At 37.5% G+C, this 15,325-nt stretch overlaps 1 protein-coding gene across 3 annotated transcripts in view; it reads right to left on the bottom strand.

The window, feature by feature from the left end:
- The window catches only part of CDH13 (cadherin 13), a 523,969-nt gene that overhangs the window by 55,128 nt on the left and 453,516 nt on the right, over nt 1-15,325 (bottom strand). For all 3 annotated transcript variants that reach the window (XM_062618325.1, XM_062618323.1, XM_062618324.1), the window contains exon 11: nt 9,561-9,703. In XM_062618325.1, the coding sequence (XP_062474309.1) occupies nt 9,561-9,703 (143 nt within the window). The remainder of the gene's footprint in view (nt 1-9,560; nt 9,704-15,325) is intronic.

Raw genomic sequence — 15,325 nt, 5'->3', positions numbered from 1 at the left:
AACAATGACATTTAGACATCAGACTACTCAAAGGAGACTGCCAATCAGGTACTTAGTTTCTTAAAAGATACCAATTATGCACAATGATGGTCATGAACCAAAATGACATTTCTCTTAAGTGTCAAAACTTGAATAAAATGGCATGTCTAACAAGCTATCACATGGTTGAATGGCTGACGATGCATTTAATCTGAGCATAACATTTTTATAGACATGAAAAGCCATTTCATGTTCCTCTTTCTAGTTTTCCTACAGAAATGCGATGCTGTTATATACAGATTTCTAACATGGCTGAGCTGTGCTCTGTGGAATTAAAGACAGTAATTGGACTGCTTTGAATCTGAATTAAGACATTCTTAATCAGTTCACATTGAAATGCCAACAGCTTTCATTTATTTGAAATGACAGCAAAAATACAGAGTGAGGAATTGAGGTTTTCTGGTATGACTCACACAATAAGTCAAACACCCCTAAAAACTCAGTGAAGGCTGGAAACCTAATTTTTTTAGGCATATCCGAAGAAAAACTTATTGTGTGACTGGGGGTTGCCTATACAGCATCTTATTTCTTAGCACAGTGTATGCTCCTGCATTTCTTTCTTGCCTTCTTACTACTAGCATCAAAAATGACTGACTGAGGGATCTGCACTGCAGGAGTAAGTCTGCAGTAATGTCTCAATGTCTTGCTATGTCCTGGTCAGGCATATCTACAGCAGCTTTAAAACAGTCAATGCAGATGCTAATAAATACATAGCATCAAATTATTAATGTCAAAGTTGTTTTCATATCATTCAACACAAAGCGTGACTTTAATGGATCATTTTAAGTTCCTACATGTTTGCATTTAATGCTGAGGAAGCCGTGAGGAATACAACACTGGCTACAGGTATCTGGGCCATGTCGACCTGCTATTTTCACATTCAGTAGTGTTTTTCTCTACTAACTGAGCTCTATAAACAACAGCAATAGGGGGAGAAACCATTTAGGCACTTCATTGTTGGAATCACAACAGTTATCACATTTAGACAAGCTAGTCTTTTCTAGAAGTGAGGCTAAGCAAGAGTGTAGGTAAAATCAGCCATCCATCAACACTGAATTGTTAGTGTGCACTTAGAGAAGCTAGACAGAAATGTTTCAAGATAGCATTGTTGTTTAAATGCATCTTGAAGAGAAAAAAAACCATAAAGGTTTAATCCTTTTGTTCCAGCTTTCCTATTTGCAGCAAATCTCAAGGTTAGCCTAAATGACCCTTAATGAGCCTTAGATTTTTCCAAGCATTCAAAAACTTAAGGTGAGTTTAGATAGCTCTTGGAGAGATGCATATTCCTTAAACTAGTGGAAAGTTCCTAAAGAACATTGTTGCTTTAAGTATAAAATCATATTTGGTTAACAGACCACGCTAAATCGAGGAATTAAACTGATGTTTGTCCATCCTACTTTGAGATTTCTGAGTTCTAAAATTTTTAAATCCCTCTTTAGAATAACTGAGGTGTATTTTTTTGTATTTTTTTTCTTTTAGAATTGGTCATTTAAAATATTTTTTTATTTTAAAATCTAAAGGATATGATAAACTAAACAAAATGGATACAACAATATTCATTGGGCAAATGAAATTTCATTTAATTCAAGAAAACTAATGGGAAAATCCTCAGAAATATTTTCCTTTCTTGTTTGATTTTTGGTTTGATTTTTTTTTTTTTTTAGTTTGACACCAAACTTGACTTGATCTAAAATAAAATAAGTTGTACAAGGGAGAAAAAGAATTATCAAACAAAAAGAAGAACATCTCCATATGCTATGTGAAAATGAACTTTAAATAAATCAGATGAAAATCACTTTATTTGTAAATCATATAATTTGTTTAGTGGCACAGCTAAGGAACAAAGTTTAATAATCAGCTAACAAGAAAAATGCCAGGCACACAAAGCAAAAAGTGTTAGGTCTTGGAGGAAAGGAGACTGTGTGTTCTCACTGGAATTTAGAAAGTTCACCTAATGGTAACAAAAGCTAAACACAGAAAATCTCGACTTAGAGCTCTAATGGTTTGCATCCTGGTCATTACGGCAAAGGGATATATATATAAATGACTTATAAATCTAATTAGAAACAAATATACATATATATATATAAAGGAATTTAATTTGAACTATTATACTTTTTTTTTGTGTTTTTTTTTTAAGAGCATCAGAGACCTTGGATACTGGCAATAGTTATCAGATTTCCAAAGAAGTCAACCATTCTAGAGGATCCTGCTGACACGCATACCTAAGCTACAGCAATCCTGGAGGCCAGAACGGTTTTTAGGAAGAACAGAGCACGAACTGTCCCTTTTCACATGCTCATTATGAATGGTAGGAAGACCTCTGTACTCATTTCTCCTTATTAAATTAAGCTTCTAGCACCATCAAATTAATACATATTATCTATGCCCTTCTACGCCATGATGCTGAAATTACAAGACCATTTAATTCCTAGAGCAAGCAATGGGACATTGAGTGTCATACAGATTCCCTCTCAAGCTGAGTGGAAATTCATTTATTTAAAATATTATTGGAATATTTATGCTTTACCATCTAGCAGCAGTTGTTAATCCACTTGCACTATCACTTATGTAACCCTGAAGCTCAGCTCCAACTTTTTTCCCCCACTTCCAAATTTTTTGCTGCCTAACAAACCTACACATATACAAAACGGGTCATCAGTCACAGTAAGAACAATTTTTCATCATATTCAAGCAGAAAAAAGTGCCTTTGAGAATGTGGGTTTGCTAATTTTTGGCACAACTACCTTTCCTCTGAACCACCATGAATAAATCCTTATCTCTATAAACAACACCTGAATCATGGTGATATTGAGGGCTGTTTGGAACTGCAATGATGCCTACAGAATTTCTTTCATTTTACTCCCATTAAGTACCTGTAAAATGTAAGACTGCCTAGGATCTCTTCTGGGATATAGATTTTCACCAGTTTATCTTGTTTTCAGCTCTACATCTTCCTGGAGGAGAATACAGCAAGAAAGGAGGAGAGTAAAGAATGAAGAGAGCATTGTAGAAATTCCCAAATTGTCTTGAGGAGCAGCCAGTCTGTGCGCTATGTGGTTAGGCTGAGTAACAGTTCCCTCTTTAAAATTACTATACTTCAAATATGGGCTTCAAGAAATAATGCTTCATGCTTTCTAATGATATGGCTATGAGAATAGAAACACTAATTTCTGCTTCCTTTGTGATTTCCACCCCCCCCCCCATGTTGTTTTTCTAATCAGAAAATGTGTGCACCCGAGGTGATTTGGCACTACAGGCATAAATCCCATTCAGGCAGGCATGTTCCATTGCAGTTTGTGCTCAAGCTGAACACTGCTAATGGTTCAACCACAGTAAATGGATCCAGTAGAGTGGGAAGATGATACCAAGGTTTGGGTGTGCTGCTCAGAATGTGAGATATTTGAAAACAGGTCTCATAAATGCCATATGTTGACATTTTGTATTAAAGAGATCCTAGATTTCCCATGAGCTGAAATTTCCTATGCATTTCTTGTCTGTATTGCATATAGATATTTGTCAAAATGTGTAAAATAAACAGTCTTTAAAAGTTACAATCTTTCATTCAGTCACTCAAATAATATATGCAGATCCTATTTTTCAGTAATTACATTTCCAAAGAGCAGAGTTCTTTCAGCATATCAAATTGCTACTGACATATGCCATCCGTCTTAAATACCGTTTTCAGCATTCTAATTTCTTTTTCTAATCATGGGTCCGTGATGACAAATTAAAACAATATTTTGCGTGCAATTCATATTTTACCGAAATTTAAAATGGCAAGAAAAGGATGAGTATTCAATTTATTTTCTCTTCTCAATTAATACAGCAATTAAGATAAGGGGTATAAAACTGGCTTAATTGGGTTGCCATGGCAACTAATTGCCCAATTTTATTATTTTTTTTTTCCAAAATAGCATGTTTTAGGTGGAATCAATCTGTGGTAATTTAATTATGTACATCATGAAGCAAGAGGACAGGTTAGATATATGTAAGGAAAAGTTCTAACTGCAAATTGTTACACATCTCTCTGTTGCTCCAGCACTTCCTAGATGTTGTCTGTTGCTGTTCATTACACATAGCACAAAATGGATATATTTCTTTTTAATGATGGTGAGTATTGAAACCTGCACAATAAATGGGATTTGGAATTGCTTGGGTGTAGTTCAGTTGGTCCTTGGAAACAGGGAAAGAAGACCCTGACTCACTTCTTCCTCGTTTTGCTTTGCACATGCTGCAGGGGAAGGGCAGTAGTGCCACTCAACTGGCTGCTTTGTATATGCAACTGGACACAGCAATAACAGGTTGTGGCTTTTTTAGCTGGCCAGTGTAGCCCAAGACAAACACTGGAATCACACCAATTTGGTGTCACACCTTTTTGTGTGCCTCCATATCTCCCAACCCTTACTTTGCTCAAATTCCATTAAACAGGAGTCTCTGCTCCTGGAGCTTATTTCCAGCAGCTCAGCCCTGCCTGTGCCTGCGGGTGGCTGCTGTGCCAGTGCTTCTCCTGTCAAACACTTGGGTGGTGTTGTCACATAGGGAGCAAAGCACTTTTAGGAAACAGCTCCTTTCAGTCATGCGGAGTTGCTGTAAGAACTTAACTTGCGCTTACTGTGATTTAGTGCTCTTAAAACTACATCAGTTAAATTTTTGAACCCTTAATTCCACCTCTGAGCATGTTTACCACCTGGAAGACGTCACATTTTTAAGGACATTTACCCTCCTCCATGTTTTAATATAATAAGAGTACTTGTAGTCCCAGTTTTTGTCTCAGTGGTTCCCTGGTGATGAAAAAGGCATCACGCTTCCATTAGCTGAGGGGATGGGTCTCAGTGGGAGCCCATTACTGCTGGGCTTTTCCGCGTCAACATAGCACGAGGAGAGTGAAGCTGAAAACTGCATTTAACCAGATCAGCAAGACTGAGTATTAGCGTTTCCTCACTTGGCACCAGCAGCTGACATATTTGAACAGCATAAGTGGTTTTGCCATGTATCAGGCAAAGAAAGATAACCAAAGCTTTTCTTTTAGAGAGATAGAAAATGTTGTGTAAAGGAAACGTTAACTAGGGTATCATGCCTGTCCACAAGATAACATCAGTGATTATTGCATAACTACGGTGAATCTAGATGTGTTTTTTTAAAGGAAAGGGAGAAACCCATTTTAGCTTTTTTAGATTTCAGGTTTCCCAGATATATTTTAGCTTCACTGCTAAATTTTTTGTTTTGCTCCTCCCTTTCTGTTTCTAGATTGTGACTCAAACTCTCACAATATAGGGGAAAAAAGACCATTCCTAGAGAGTTCTTAGCATGACTGACTTTATGAAGGAAACAAACAGGTATTCTGCTTTATGATAGTCATCCCAAATACTCCACTGTGGAATGGATGACACTATAACACAGGAAATTTGGGCGGTCTTTTCCGAGCGGATTTCTCAAACTCAGATGATTTCCTGACTGTATTTAACGTGTGTTTTACAGTTACATTCCCAATAACTGCACTGCGTGCTTGTTATACTGAGTTGGTTTTAGTGATTAGAATTCTAAATTCAGGAAATAAAATTACTACCATTATTGGCACTTCTGTTAATTAAATGAAATCTCTGGTATTTTCCAAGTTTGCATAAACCTGACTTTGTCCCATTATGAGCTCATTCTCAGATTAAACACAGTTTATGACACTTTAATGTGTTAACTCTGCTTCATGATATTTCCTACTGGTGTTTAACTTCTTCTTTAATAGACCAGAGACTCTATGTCCACGCAAGTCTTTAATAAAAAGTTTCAAATTTTAAAGCACTAATGTGACCTTTACTAAAATCAAAAGTACAGAGAAAATTAGGATAATAATTCAAAAATATCCTTTAAGTGAATTTTCCCCCAATAAGCCAGAATTTATTATCTACAAAATTAATACTGTCTCCATCAATGTTCTTACACATTGTTTCAATTATGTTTGAGGCAGAAAAAGGAACCATTTAAATCAGAAATAACATGATTCATACTTTACTGCAGCTGATATGCTGAAATCAGATAATTTCAGATAATGCTGAAAAATAATACCATAAAGTTAAAAAAATACTTCCTGTGGTGGAAAGACTATTTTCTATAGTCCATTCATGGTTACTGGTAAAGAACAGTTTGGTGATTTACTGAAGAAAAAGATAAAGATGTGACGGATTTATGTAAAAAACTATCAAGCATGAAGCTCCTGGTTTTACATCTGACAGAAATCTTCGACATTTTACAAATAGGAAAAATGCCCTGGCACTTGTCCCCTGTGCTGAAGCGCAACGACAAAAAGCCAGTGCGTGTTGAATCCAATGACAGGTTCTCTATTGACATCAGGGAAAGAGGATGAAAAAAGTATCATCACTGTGGGTTTTGCTTTCAGCTGCCTCCACTCTTCACCCAAGATAGCACACGAATGTGAGGCCATAACAGGACAACGGTATTTTTTTCTGTAATTATATAAACTCTATGTGCTGTCAATATTAATAGAAAATAATATATTTATTTACCATTTTAGTGCATGCCTAAGGTCCTTTAGCAACACCTAAGGTCTTATTCGATTTTAGAACCCCACCTGATTACAAACGCTGTTAAAAGGCAGCACACAGCTCAAATGCCCTCCACCAATAAGCATCATGTTTGCAGTCCCTTATACTGACAATTAGCAAAGTTAACACTGCTGAAACTCGTGCCAGTGCTGTCAGAAACTGAACCAGGGGAAGAGGGATGAGACGCTGTTGATGTGGCCACACAGACATGCAGACCTCTAACTGAACTGGCTTGTCTGGGAGCCTTGCAAGCACTGAGGTGCTGCGTTATGCTTGGAGCTGTGCTGGTCACCAGCTCACGCTGCTGCACTGTGCACTGGACACTACCAGGGCTCTTCTATATTCCTCAGTTAAGAGAAGGGAAGTCAATGGCAGCTCAGACTTCCTCAGTACATGTGCCACTCATCTCAGATTTGATCTGGAGATAAGAAGATAGGCAAAAGAAATAATAAGTTGCATTTAATGCTTTTGGAAATGCTTTCTCTGATTAATTATGTTTTTTTCTTTCCTCTCTTTCTTTACCACCTCAAGCCTGTTTGCTGAAGCAAATGATTTGCTTTATTGGAAATGCCTCTGAATGTTCATTTTATCATTTTATCTCATTTGGCAATTCTTAATCCTGCCTTTTTCTGCCCTCTCACATAAAACTCCTGACCATATTAGTTGGTATTAGACTAACCTGAACAGAGAGGCTTGCAATCCATGGACAATGCTGGTTTAAAGAAAATGCATGCAGACACGTTCAATCTAATTTTCTTCCTTTTTAAGTTAACATAACCTTCTCCTGAAGTCCTGACAGAATTCTGCATTCATTCCATATTATCCTACCATAATTTGGCTTGTCATCTAATGTAATATCCCTTTTCAAGACAGACATTAGCTATGATTGGTGGAAAAATGAAGTGGCCTTCACAACTTTGCAAGTTAGCATTATTAGTGGTCTGGAAATAACTAGGGGAACACATTCCCAGGGGTATTATCTGTTCCAGTCATAACTTCAGGGGACAAGACAGACCTACCCCTTGAAATCAGTTGTAAAATTTCCCTTAGCCACAGAATAGACTGAGATTGCAGAGTGGAACCACATGGAGCAGCTTGTGAAAGAAGCAATCCAGCCACAACAGACAGTGTGGGAACTGCAGCTTGCCTGTCCCTCTGAGGCCTGCCCAAGGAGCAGCACTGATCCCCTGCAGGGCCCAGCATCACTCTCCTGGCCAGTAGTGACCAGAGGCAGGTAGGTGTCTCTGCATGGTTGAGTCTGGGGCTCTGGAGCTGTTCCTGCTCCTCTTGAGTCCCCGCATCCCACTCTTACATATTGATACAGACCAGCAGAGATTTTTTCCAGTTACCAACCTGTCTCTATGTTTAATGTGTTTCACAAGTAGCTGGATAATTAATCCAGGGTGATACAGACCACAAGGTTAATATCAGCTATTTAAGTTCTGCTATTTATTGCCTCTTCCACATGTAACTGAGCTACATACAGTGAAGCAGTACAATACTCCTGAATGATCATTCCTAACACTTTAGCATGACAGTACTAAATGTACACATGTGGTTTCCAATTACTTCATTCAAAGAAATCAATAATGTTGGTGTAGATTACCTCCTGCACTAATTGTACTGCAGAAATACAAATAGACACAGCAACAGCCACCTGAATTAGATGCTGACTCAGTGCCCCAACTGAACAGGGTTCCTTTCTGTAATATCTTCTTTGCTCTGCTCTTCACCTTTCCCATCTCTCACTTTTCCAGAATAAAAAAAAAAAAAATCTGGGAATTAAGAATGGTCACTTAGCAGTGAAGTTCTTGGCTTAGAATAAATGAGCAATGCATGTTATATCACCCTAAGCACAACAAAAATGTATGCCCCCAAATCCGCTTTCGTTCAGGCTAGTTTCCAAAGTTGGGAATATTCAGCTTCTTGTTCTATCTATTCTCTTTGAGAATACTTGACTTCACCTTTAAACCACATTCAACCTTGCCCTTTTGATAGTCTCACAATAATGTTATCCTGAAGTTTTACTTTCATTGTAAAATGACATTTCCCAGTGTATCAGATTTTAAGATGCATTTAAAAACTCTTTATCCAATAGCAAGTAAAACACAGAAATAAGTTTAGTGCCACATTTTCTATGGAAATATCCTAAGAAAAATATGTATATGAATATATAAGTAAATCATCATCTCAGCAGAATTCTTTTTCTTTCATACTTAAGGCGATATTTTCTTTTTCCTGTCAGGCCCTGCAAATGTTCCCTGAGTCATGTGGTTACAAAAATGTAAAATTACTCTCCTAAAAAGAACATTTTGCAATTCATCACTAGGGCTAAACCAGCTGCAGCTGTGAACAAGCATTATATTACAGGCAAATCTTTTATTTAGTTTGTGCCTTTAGCTCTGGAGACTTGGAACGTTCAGGATTTTCTCTTCCTTTCTCTGCTCCAAAGTCACTCACTGAATTTTCACTAGATAGTTTAATTTTGATTATGTTTGACAGAAGGAACTTTAACCCACACAATATGTAAAAATTTTTTTCATTTTAACAAGGGTTTTTACTCATGCCTTTATTGTCACAGTCATTGTATTGAATGGAACAGAATCCAGCATATCAGGGATGAGTTGTTATTGGTATTTAGGTGCCTTAGGCTTACTATCTGTTCAAATATTATGAAGAAATTAACTCTGATAAAGAAGATTTATGACTTTCTGAGAATGTTCACAGACTGTTTACATCTAGCATTAAGATCTCAGCGTAGGAATAAACTCTTCTAAGCTTGAAGTTTTAAATTAATTCCTCTGTTTGTCACAACGATATCTAATACCTTTAGGTGGCCACCCAGCAAAGTGTTGAAGCACGTGCTGAACTTCACACATGCACCTTTCGGAAAAGAAAATTTCAAGCAGGGGAAAAAAAAGAGATGCCCTTTAATGAATATGATCCATAATAGTTACTCACCATTGTCAATTGCCAGAAAGAGAGCCGTGTATGTGTCATTTTGAACATAGACAGATTCCCGATCCAGAGGAGCAGTGGTAATAATGGTACCATTGGTAGGGCTGATTTCTAGCCAGCCTGCTGGATCCTTGTAAATCGAATACCTAAATAAAAACATAGACGTTGTTAACAAATTATGTATCTAGACATAAAAGCATTACATTACTACAGAGAATATGTCTTTGTACTCACTGGCTTTCATGAGGTTGATGATACTTAAAAAACACATTTTAAAACATGTGCCTTCCCTTTGAGGTGGTTCAGTATTGTTAGCCTGATCTGACAGGTGGAGATACAGAGCAGTTTGAATCAATTTCTTTCAACACATACATCCCCCAAAAGCTTAGCACAGAAATCAATATTTAAAATATTTTGTAGGGTCTGTTTCCTACTGCTGTGTTATACACCTGAGTACCTGAACACTTGCCCTGGCCTTGGCATCAACACTGGTATTTACAGACTTCATGAATACTCTCCCAGGCCTCCTTTTTCCAGACTCAAAATTGTGGCTGGACTAGGAGTTATGGTTGTATGAGTGTTTTGTTTTTTTTTTTTCTTTTTTTTTTCTTTTTTTTTTTCAATTTGTTATTTTGTACAAATGTAATAATTTGTGAGGTATGGTAACAGAAAGAGTGTTAGATTAGGGATTCACCAGGTATAACACAAACTGATTATATGCAGACCCAGCTTCTGCACATGTGTTCTGCAGTCTGTGATCTATAATTTCCTGCTGCTACTGATTCAAAGAGATGCTCAGAATCTTGGAATAATTCAATCACATACATGTTGTCTAAATAAGGATTTGAAAATGCTGTCTGTCAAGATCCCTCAATACAAAATTCTCTGTTGGGCTTTCTTTGCATTAATCAGTACAAATATTTAGACCATGTTACTGGAAATACTTAGAGAGACTGTAGAGTTTATGCGCTGAGAACTGCCCTGCTTGACTGAAGTAACAAACATAAGAATATTCATTATTAGGGCCTAATTATATAATCAGTTAAATGTATTAAGTAGTATAACAACAAGGAGCTGAATTAACTGGCACAAATTCCCTCTCCAATGAAAAGTGTGAATATTTAAAACCAAAGCTCCAAACATATAATCAATACTTAGTATGACAACCTGTTTATCTTTTTTGTAGTGAACTCTTATAGGTCATAAACAGCCATGCAATCTTCTATAGCCATTTTAAATTGTAAGTAATTGATACAAAACCTGTTATTATTTAATAAGTATGTGCCTAGCCTCTTAGTGGCATTCATCTGAAAGGTGTCCCATTAGAGAATGCTGCCAAAAATAATTTGTCAGTGAAACTGTTTCCTGAGGGGATAACCACAAATAACAGATTGTTAGGGGGCTAAAACCAAGTAAGTAAAATGAAATAAATGGCAGTTGCTAGAATAGGAAAGAATAAATTGCAACCAACAAAGACAGTCATGGTCTCACTGAATGCTTGTCACAGAGGCTTGTGTTGGTCTCTTGTGCCACTGGAAAGAGGTAAAATAAGTTGTGATCCATTGCTAGATCCCTCTAGTAGACCATTAAGGTATGGCCAATGCCATAGTTAACAACAAGGTACCATGTGCAGCTGCCCCATCCAGCTGCCTCTTATCCGCACTCCTCACGTCAGACCTCTCAAGTCCCGTCTAACTTGTGCTTTTGAACTGCCCAGTTATTTTCATCAGATGGAGTCTGAGAACTTTGAATTTCTGCAGGGATCTCAGAAGAGCTGGGCAGAGCCACAGCTCCGGCCTGTCAGAAGCCATCAGCATCATTCATTATTCATGCAGAAGATCTTCCTGTGCACGAGCACAATGTCATTAAGATGACATTGTTAGAGACCATTGAATGAACTGAATGGATCTCATCTGCCCCTCAGACCACGGAATTCCCCTCCAACATCTGAAATAATGCCATGGGAAGATGTCATTAAGATGGGGTTTCTTTTTTCTTCCTATGTAAGTTAGGAGAGGTTAGAATGGACTTGGAGCCTTTGAATAATAAATTTTAGGCTTGGACACAGTACTATTCAGCAGGAAGAAAACACAATTGTTAAAAAGGGAAAAGTTCTGTGCAAACCGGTTTCCTCATGCATAAATGGGGCAGTGCACGTACAAATATATGCAGAAAGACAGGCCAGAAACATTGACATCTTGTTCCCAGACCACAGATCAGGTACCCACCATAACTGCATTAGCTAGAGGCAGAGCAAGCCTTGAATTTATTTGTGCCTTAGAAAGAACAGGGCTCCAGAACCCCTGTGAATTTGCCAAGTGGCCCACAGGTCCATTTAAATAAACTATTCCATAGACTGACATTATACTTCAAAGATTGTTGAGGTACTCTTATTTAAGAAGTTTGATCGTCCAAAGAAAAGATTCTAAGTTCTGCCATTGAAAAATGAAATTGCTTTCAGCACAGAGCCTCCTTTTAACACATTGGAGTCACTTCTCACCAAAAAATCATCAGTTTCCTCAACATTTCTTTGGTGCGTCTCCAGGGTGATATTATCCTCCAGAAGATGAGCATGGCTAATTTCAGAGGTGCTAACAGACAGCCCTGTCCACACGACTGCTGTTTTTTTATCAAGACCTTGCTTCAGGCTTGAAAAACGTGACCTCTTCAGGGCTGCTGAGACAAATTCACTTTGCCAGGGTATGTAAGACCACACTGGTGTTCAGGCAGCCTGCTTCAGGATCAAAAATTTGTTTTATGAGCTGTTATTAAAATAAAATACAGGACAAGTTTGGAACTCGGAACCTTTTGGAATTTATGAGAAACAGAGACAAATACTAAAACCACTTGTCTTGCTCGTGCTTCCACTAAAGTCATTCAGAGTTTCACCACTGGCTTCCCCATGAGCAGAAATTATCCCTTAGAGAGTATGTGGAAAAGAATCAAAGGCAAACACCATTCCACAGTGAGACATTTTACAACATAACGTGTCCTTCCACTTAATAACCATTTCAACATTAATCAATACCTGAACTTTATCTCCCATAAAAATGAGTTGCTAGAATAGTAACAATGCAGATCATTATTTCATTTCATTTAATTTCACTTCACTTCTTTGTTTCTTTTTTTATTGTTGTTTTTACAACTCCACAATGAAGGTATGCACAAAAATATGAAACAAGGGCAGCCTGAACAATTCCTCATCTATTGTAAAACTGCAAATTCTCAATTAACCCTGAAACAATTTAAGAAGATTCAACACTTCTAAAGTAATGAGAATTTAAAATAGATTGTATTATCTTCCCTGATTGCTCTACAAAGCACTGTTGGCTGTGCAAATATAAAGCTGAATTGTATAACCTGTGATTTGGCACAGGATATTGTAAAAGTAGTACTTTGTCTTTCCCACCACAGTTTTTACTTATTGTAAAAGTTTATTGCAGTATGGTTAAGATGATTGTTCCTTGTGCAATTTTTTGAGGGCTCTGCTCACAAAGGGTTTAGAATAGACTCATTAACAAAAGCACTATAATAAACAGAATTATAGAATACAAAGAAGTTTCACTTCCTATTTCTAACTTTAGTGGGATCTGCTGATTGCACAGCAGTTTCGAAAATCAGACCATTTTTCTAGGTGGTTAAACAAGAACTTACACGCCTGCGTGTAGCTATGCAGTTTTGAAAATCATCATAAGTACACCAATACCTCTGTATGGGTGTATAAAGAACTGTGCTCTCTGGTGCGCCAATTACTGGTTAGTTTGGACTTATTCTATATAGCAGTAGTGAAATTTTACATTCCTTTGTGGAGTTTCTTTCTTTCTTTCTTTTCTTTTTTTTTTTTTTTTAAATTTTAAACCATGCCAATAACTTACTGATCCCAAGGGGTTATACTGCAACAAGGCATGGGCAAGTGGGTTTGATCTAATATGATCGTGACCTCCTTGCACTAGGTTCATGACCTTGTACTATCTATAAGCCAGCTTTTGCAAAGGAAGCAGAACACAACCAATTTCCTTAGACTGGAAAGCATCTGCTGTAAGGTTGAAGTGTACAACTTAAATAGAGACCCACAGATGGAGAGGCTGTAGATACAGAGAAGACACACAAATCAAAATATGCACTTGGACTATTTGGTGAAGAACTCAAGTAGCAAATACATGTAAATAATTTAAAATTTATAAATGGCATCTTCCCCTTCCTGTAGCATAGGAAAATTATTCTGAGAACACTTCCTGGGGTTGGTAGCAGACGTGTGGTGCCAGTGGCCAGCAGCTGATTAGCACAGAAGAACCTTATACAGAGCAGTGGTTATAATGTGGATGCAAAAATCTAATCGGAGCCACAACCTTGCACTGGCCACAAAAGGAATTTCACAGCCAACAGCGCAGTATCACAGGGTGCCAGAGGAGAGCAGCTGGACATTCAGGCACAGGGTAAGATGCTGCTTTTGGCAAGGACTTCCTGAGCTTGGGAGATGCCAGCCTTTTCCCATGTGGAGTCAAGTGGTCTTGGCCATTATGCTTTAACAGAAAGAGAAGGAAGGCAAAATGCAGCAGTGCCAAATCTGTGCTGAATCATACATCTGCACCACTGTGATGTGTGGCATTGACAGGGATAAAGGTGAGCAATTTAGACAGGCTTGGCAGGGTTTTCAGCCTTGCACATCTGGAGACTGATCAAGTCATGTTGTGCAGAGACTGCCAACGGCCAGAAAGACACAATGAAGTAGTACAGTGATACTGGCCCCATGAATATATGTCTGATTCTGCAGTTGGGCTTTGCTCTGATGTGGTGAGGATGTATTTCTGCCCTGAAAAGCTTTTTAAAGTGTAAAACCTGTAAACCATTGTGAAAGGACTGAGAATGTATAGCAATGAGGGTCAGAAAGTGTACCCAGATAGACAGAACAGAAAATAATAATTTGAATAACTTTCTAAAGATGCAGAAAGATATTTACTGGCATTTTCAAATTGCATAGTTGCTCATCTCTTTGTTTTAAATTATGTGTAAAATAGAGTTAAACCCAGATGAGTAAAAATTCATGTTTTCTGTGATACATACATAAATATACATGTGTGTGTGTGTGCTTACTGGTCTTGGGTGAAAATGAAACTGTTAAAATATTGACAGTATCCATTTCGATAGTTTCAATCTGACCAAAAGGAGTCAGTATCAGAAATACAATTTTTCATACATTAAGTTTCCATGCATTTACTGCTTTTAAGGATTCTAGTCCCACTGACATAAGTGAAAAAAAAATACCAGTTAAACAGAGCCAATATTTCACCAAAGAAATATAGCTACACATTTGTATTTTGAATGAAAAGCATTCACATTATCCACATGTATGAATCCATAGCAGTTCACCTACAATTAGGTAACATATTGAAGTTACTATATCTGTCTTGCTCCTGCTGGGACTATAGTAGTGATGGCAGTCTCTGAAATTTTTCTATGAGCTCTTCATGAACTATTCAAGTAAAATGAACAGTGGAGAAGGTGATTTTGTATTGCCTGTGCCTAAGAGCTCAGCATGAAAACTTCCTTTTGCCTCTGAATAAGAAAAGTAATCTCTAAATACAGACAATATGTAATCTTTAAATCAAGCCAATATGAATTTCATCTCATTATATCAAGTCCACCTGAAAAAGAAAGAGCTATTACCTCTGGAAAAAAGATTCCCAGGTAGTTGAAGAGACCAGCAGAGAATTACAACATAAATGTATGTGCCTATGCAAACAGTGGTCCTTCTAAGAGGAAGGCAA

This window comes from Pezoporus occidentalis, unplaced genomic scaffold (genome assembly GCF_034315485.1).
Source record: "Pezoporus occidentalis ecotype Australia unplaced genomic scaffold, CSIRO_AGI_Poc_V1 ctg20, whole genome shotgun sequence".
NCBI lineage: Eukaryota > Metazoa > Chordata > Aves > Psittaciformes > Psittacidae > Pezoporus > Pezoporus occidentalis.
The sequence above is the reverse complement of the archived record's forward strand: the minus strand, read 5'-3'. Positions and strand labels throughout refer to the sequence as shown.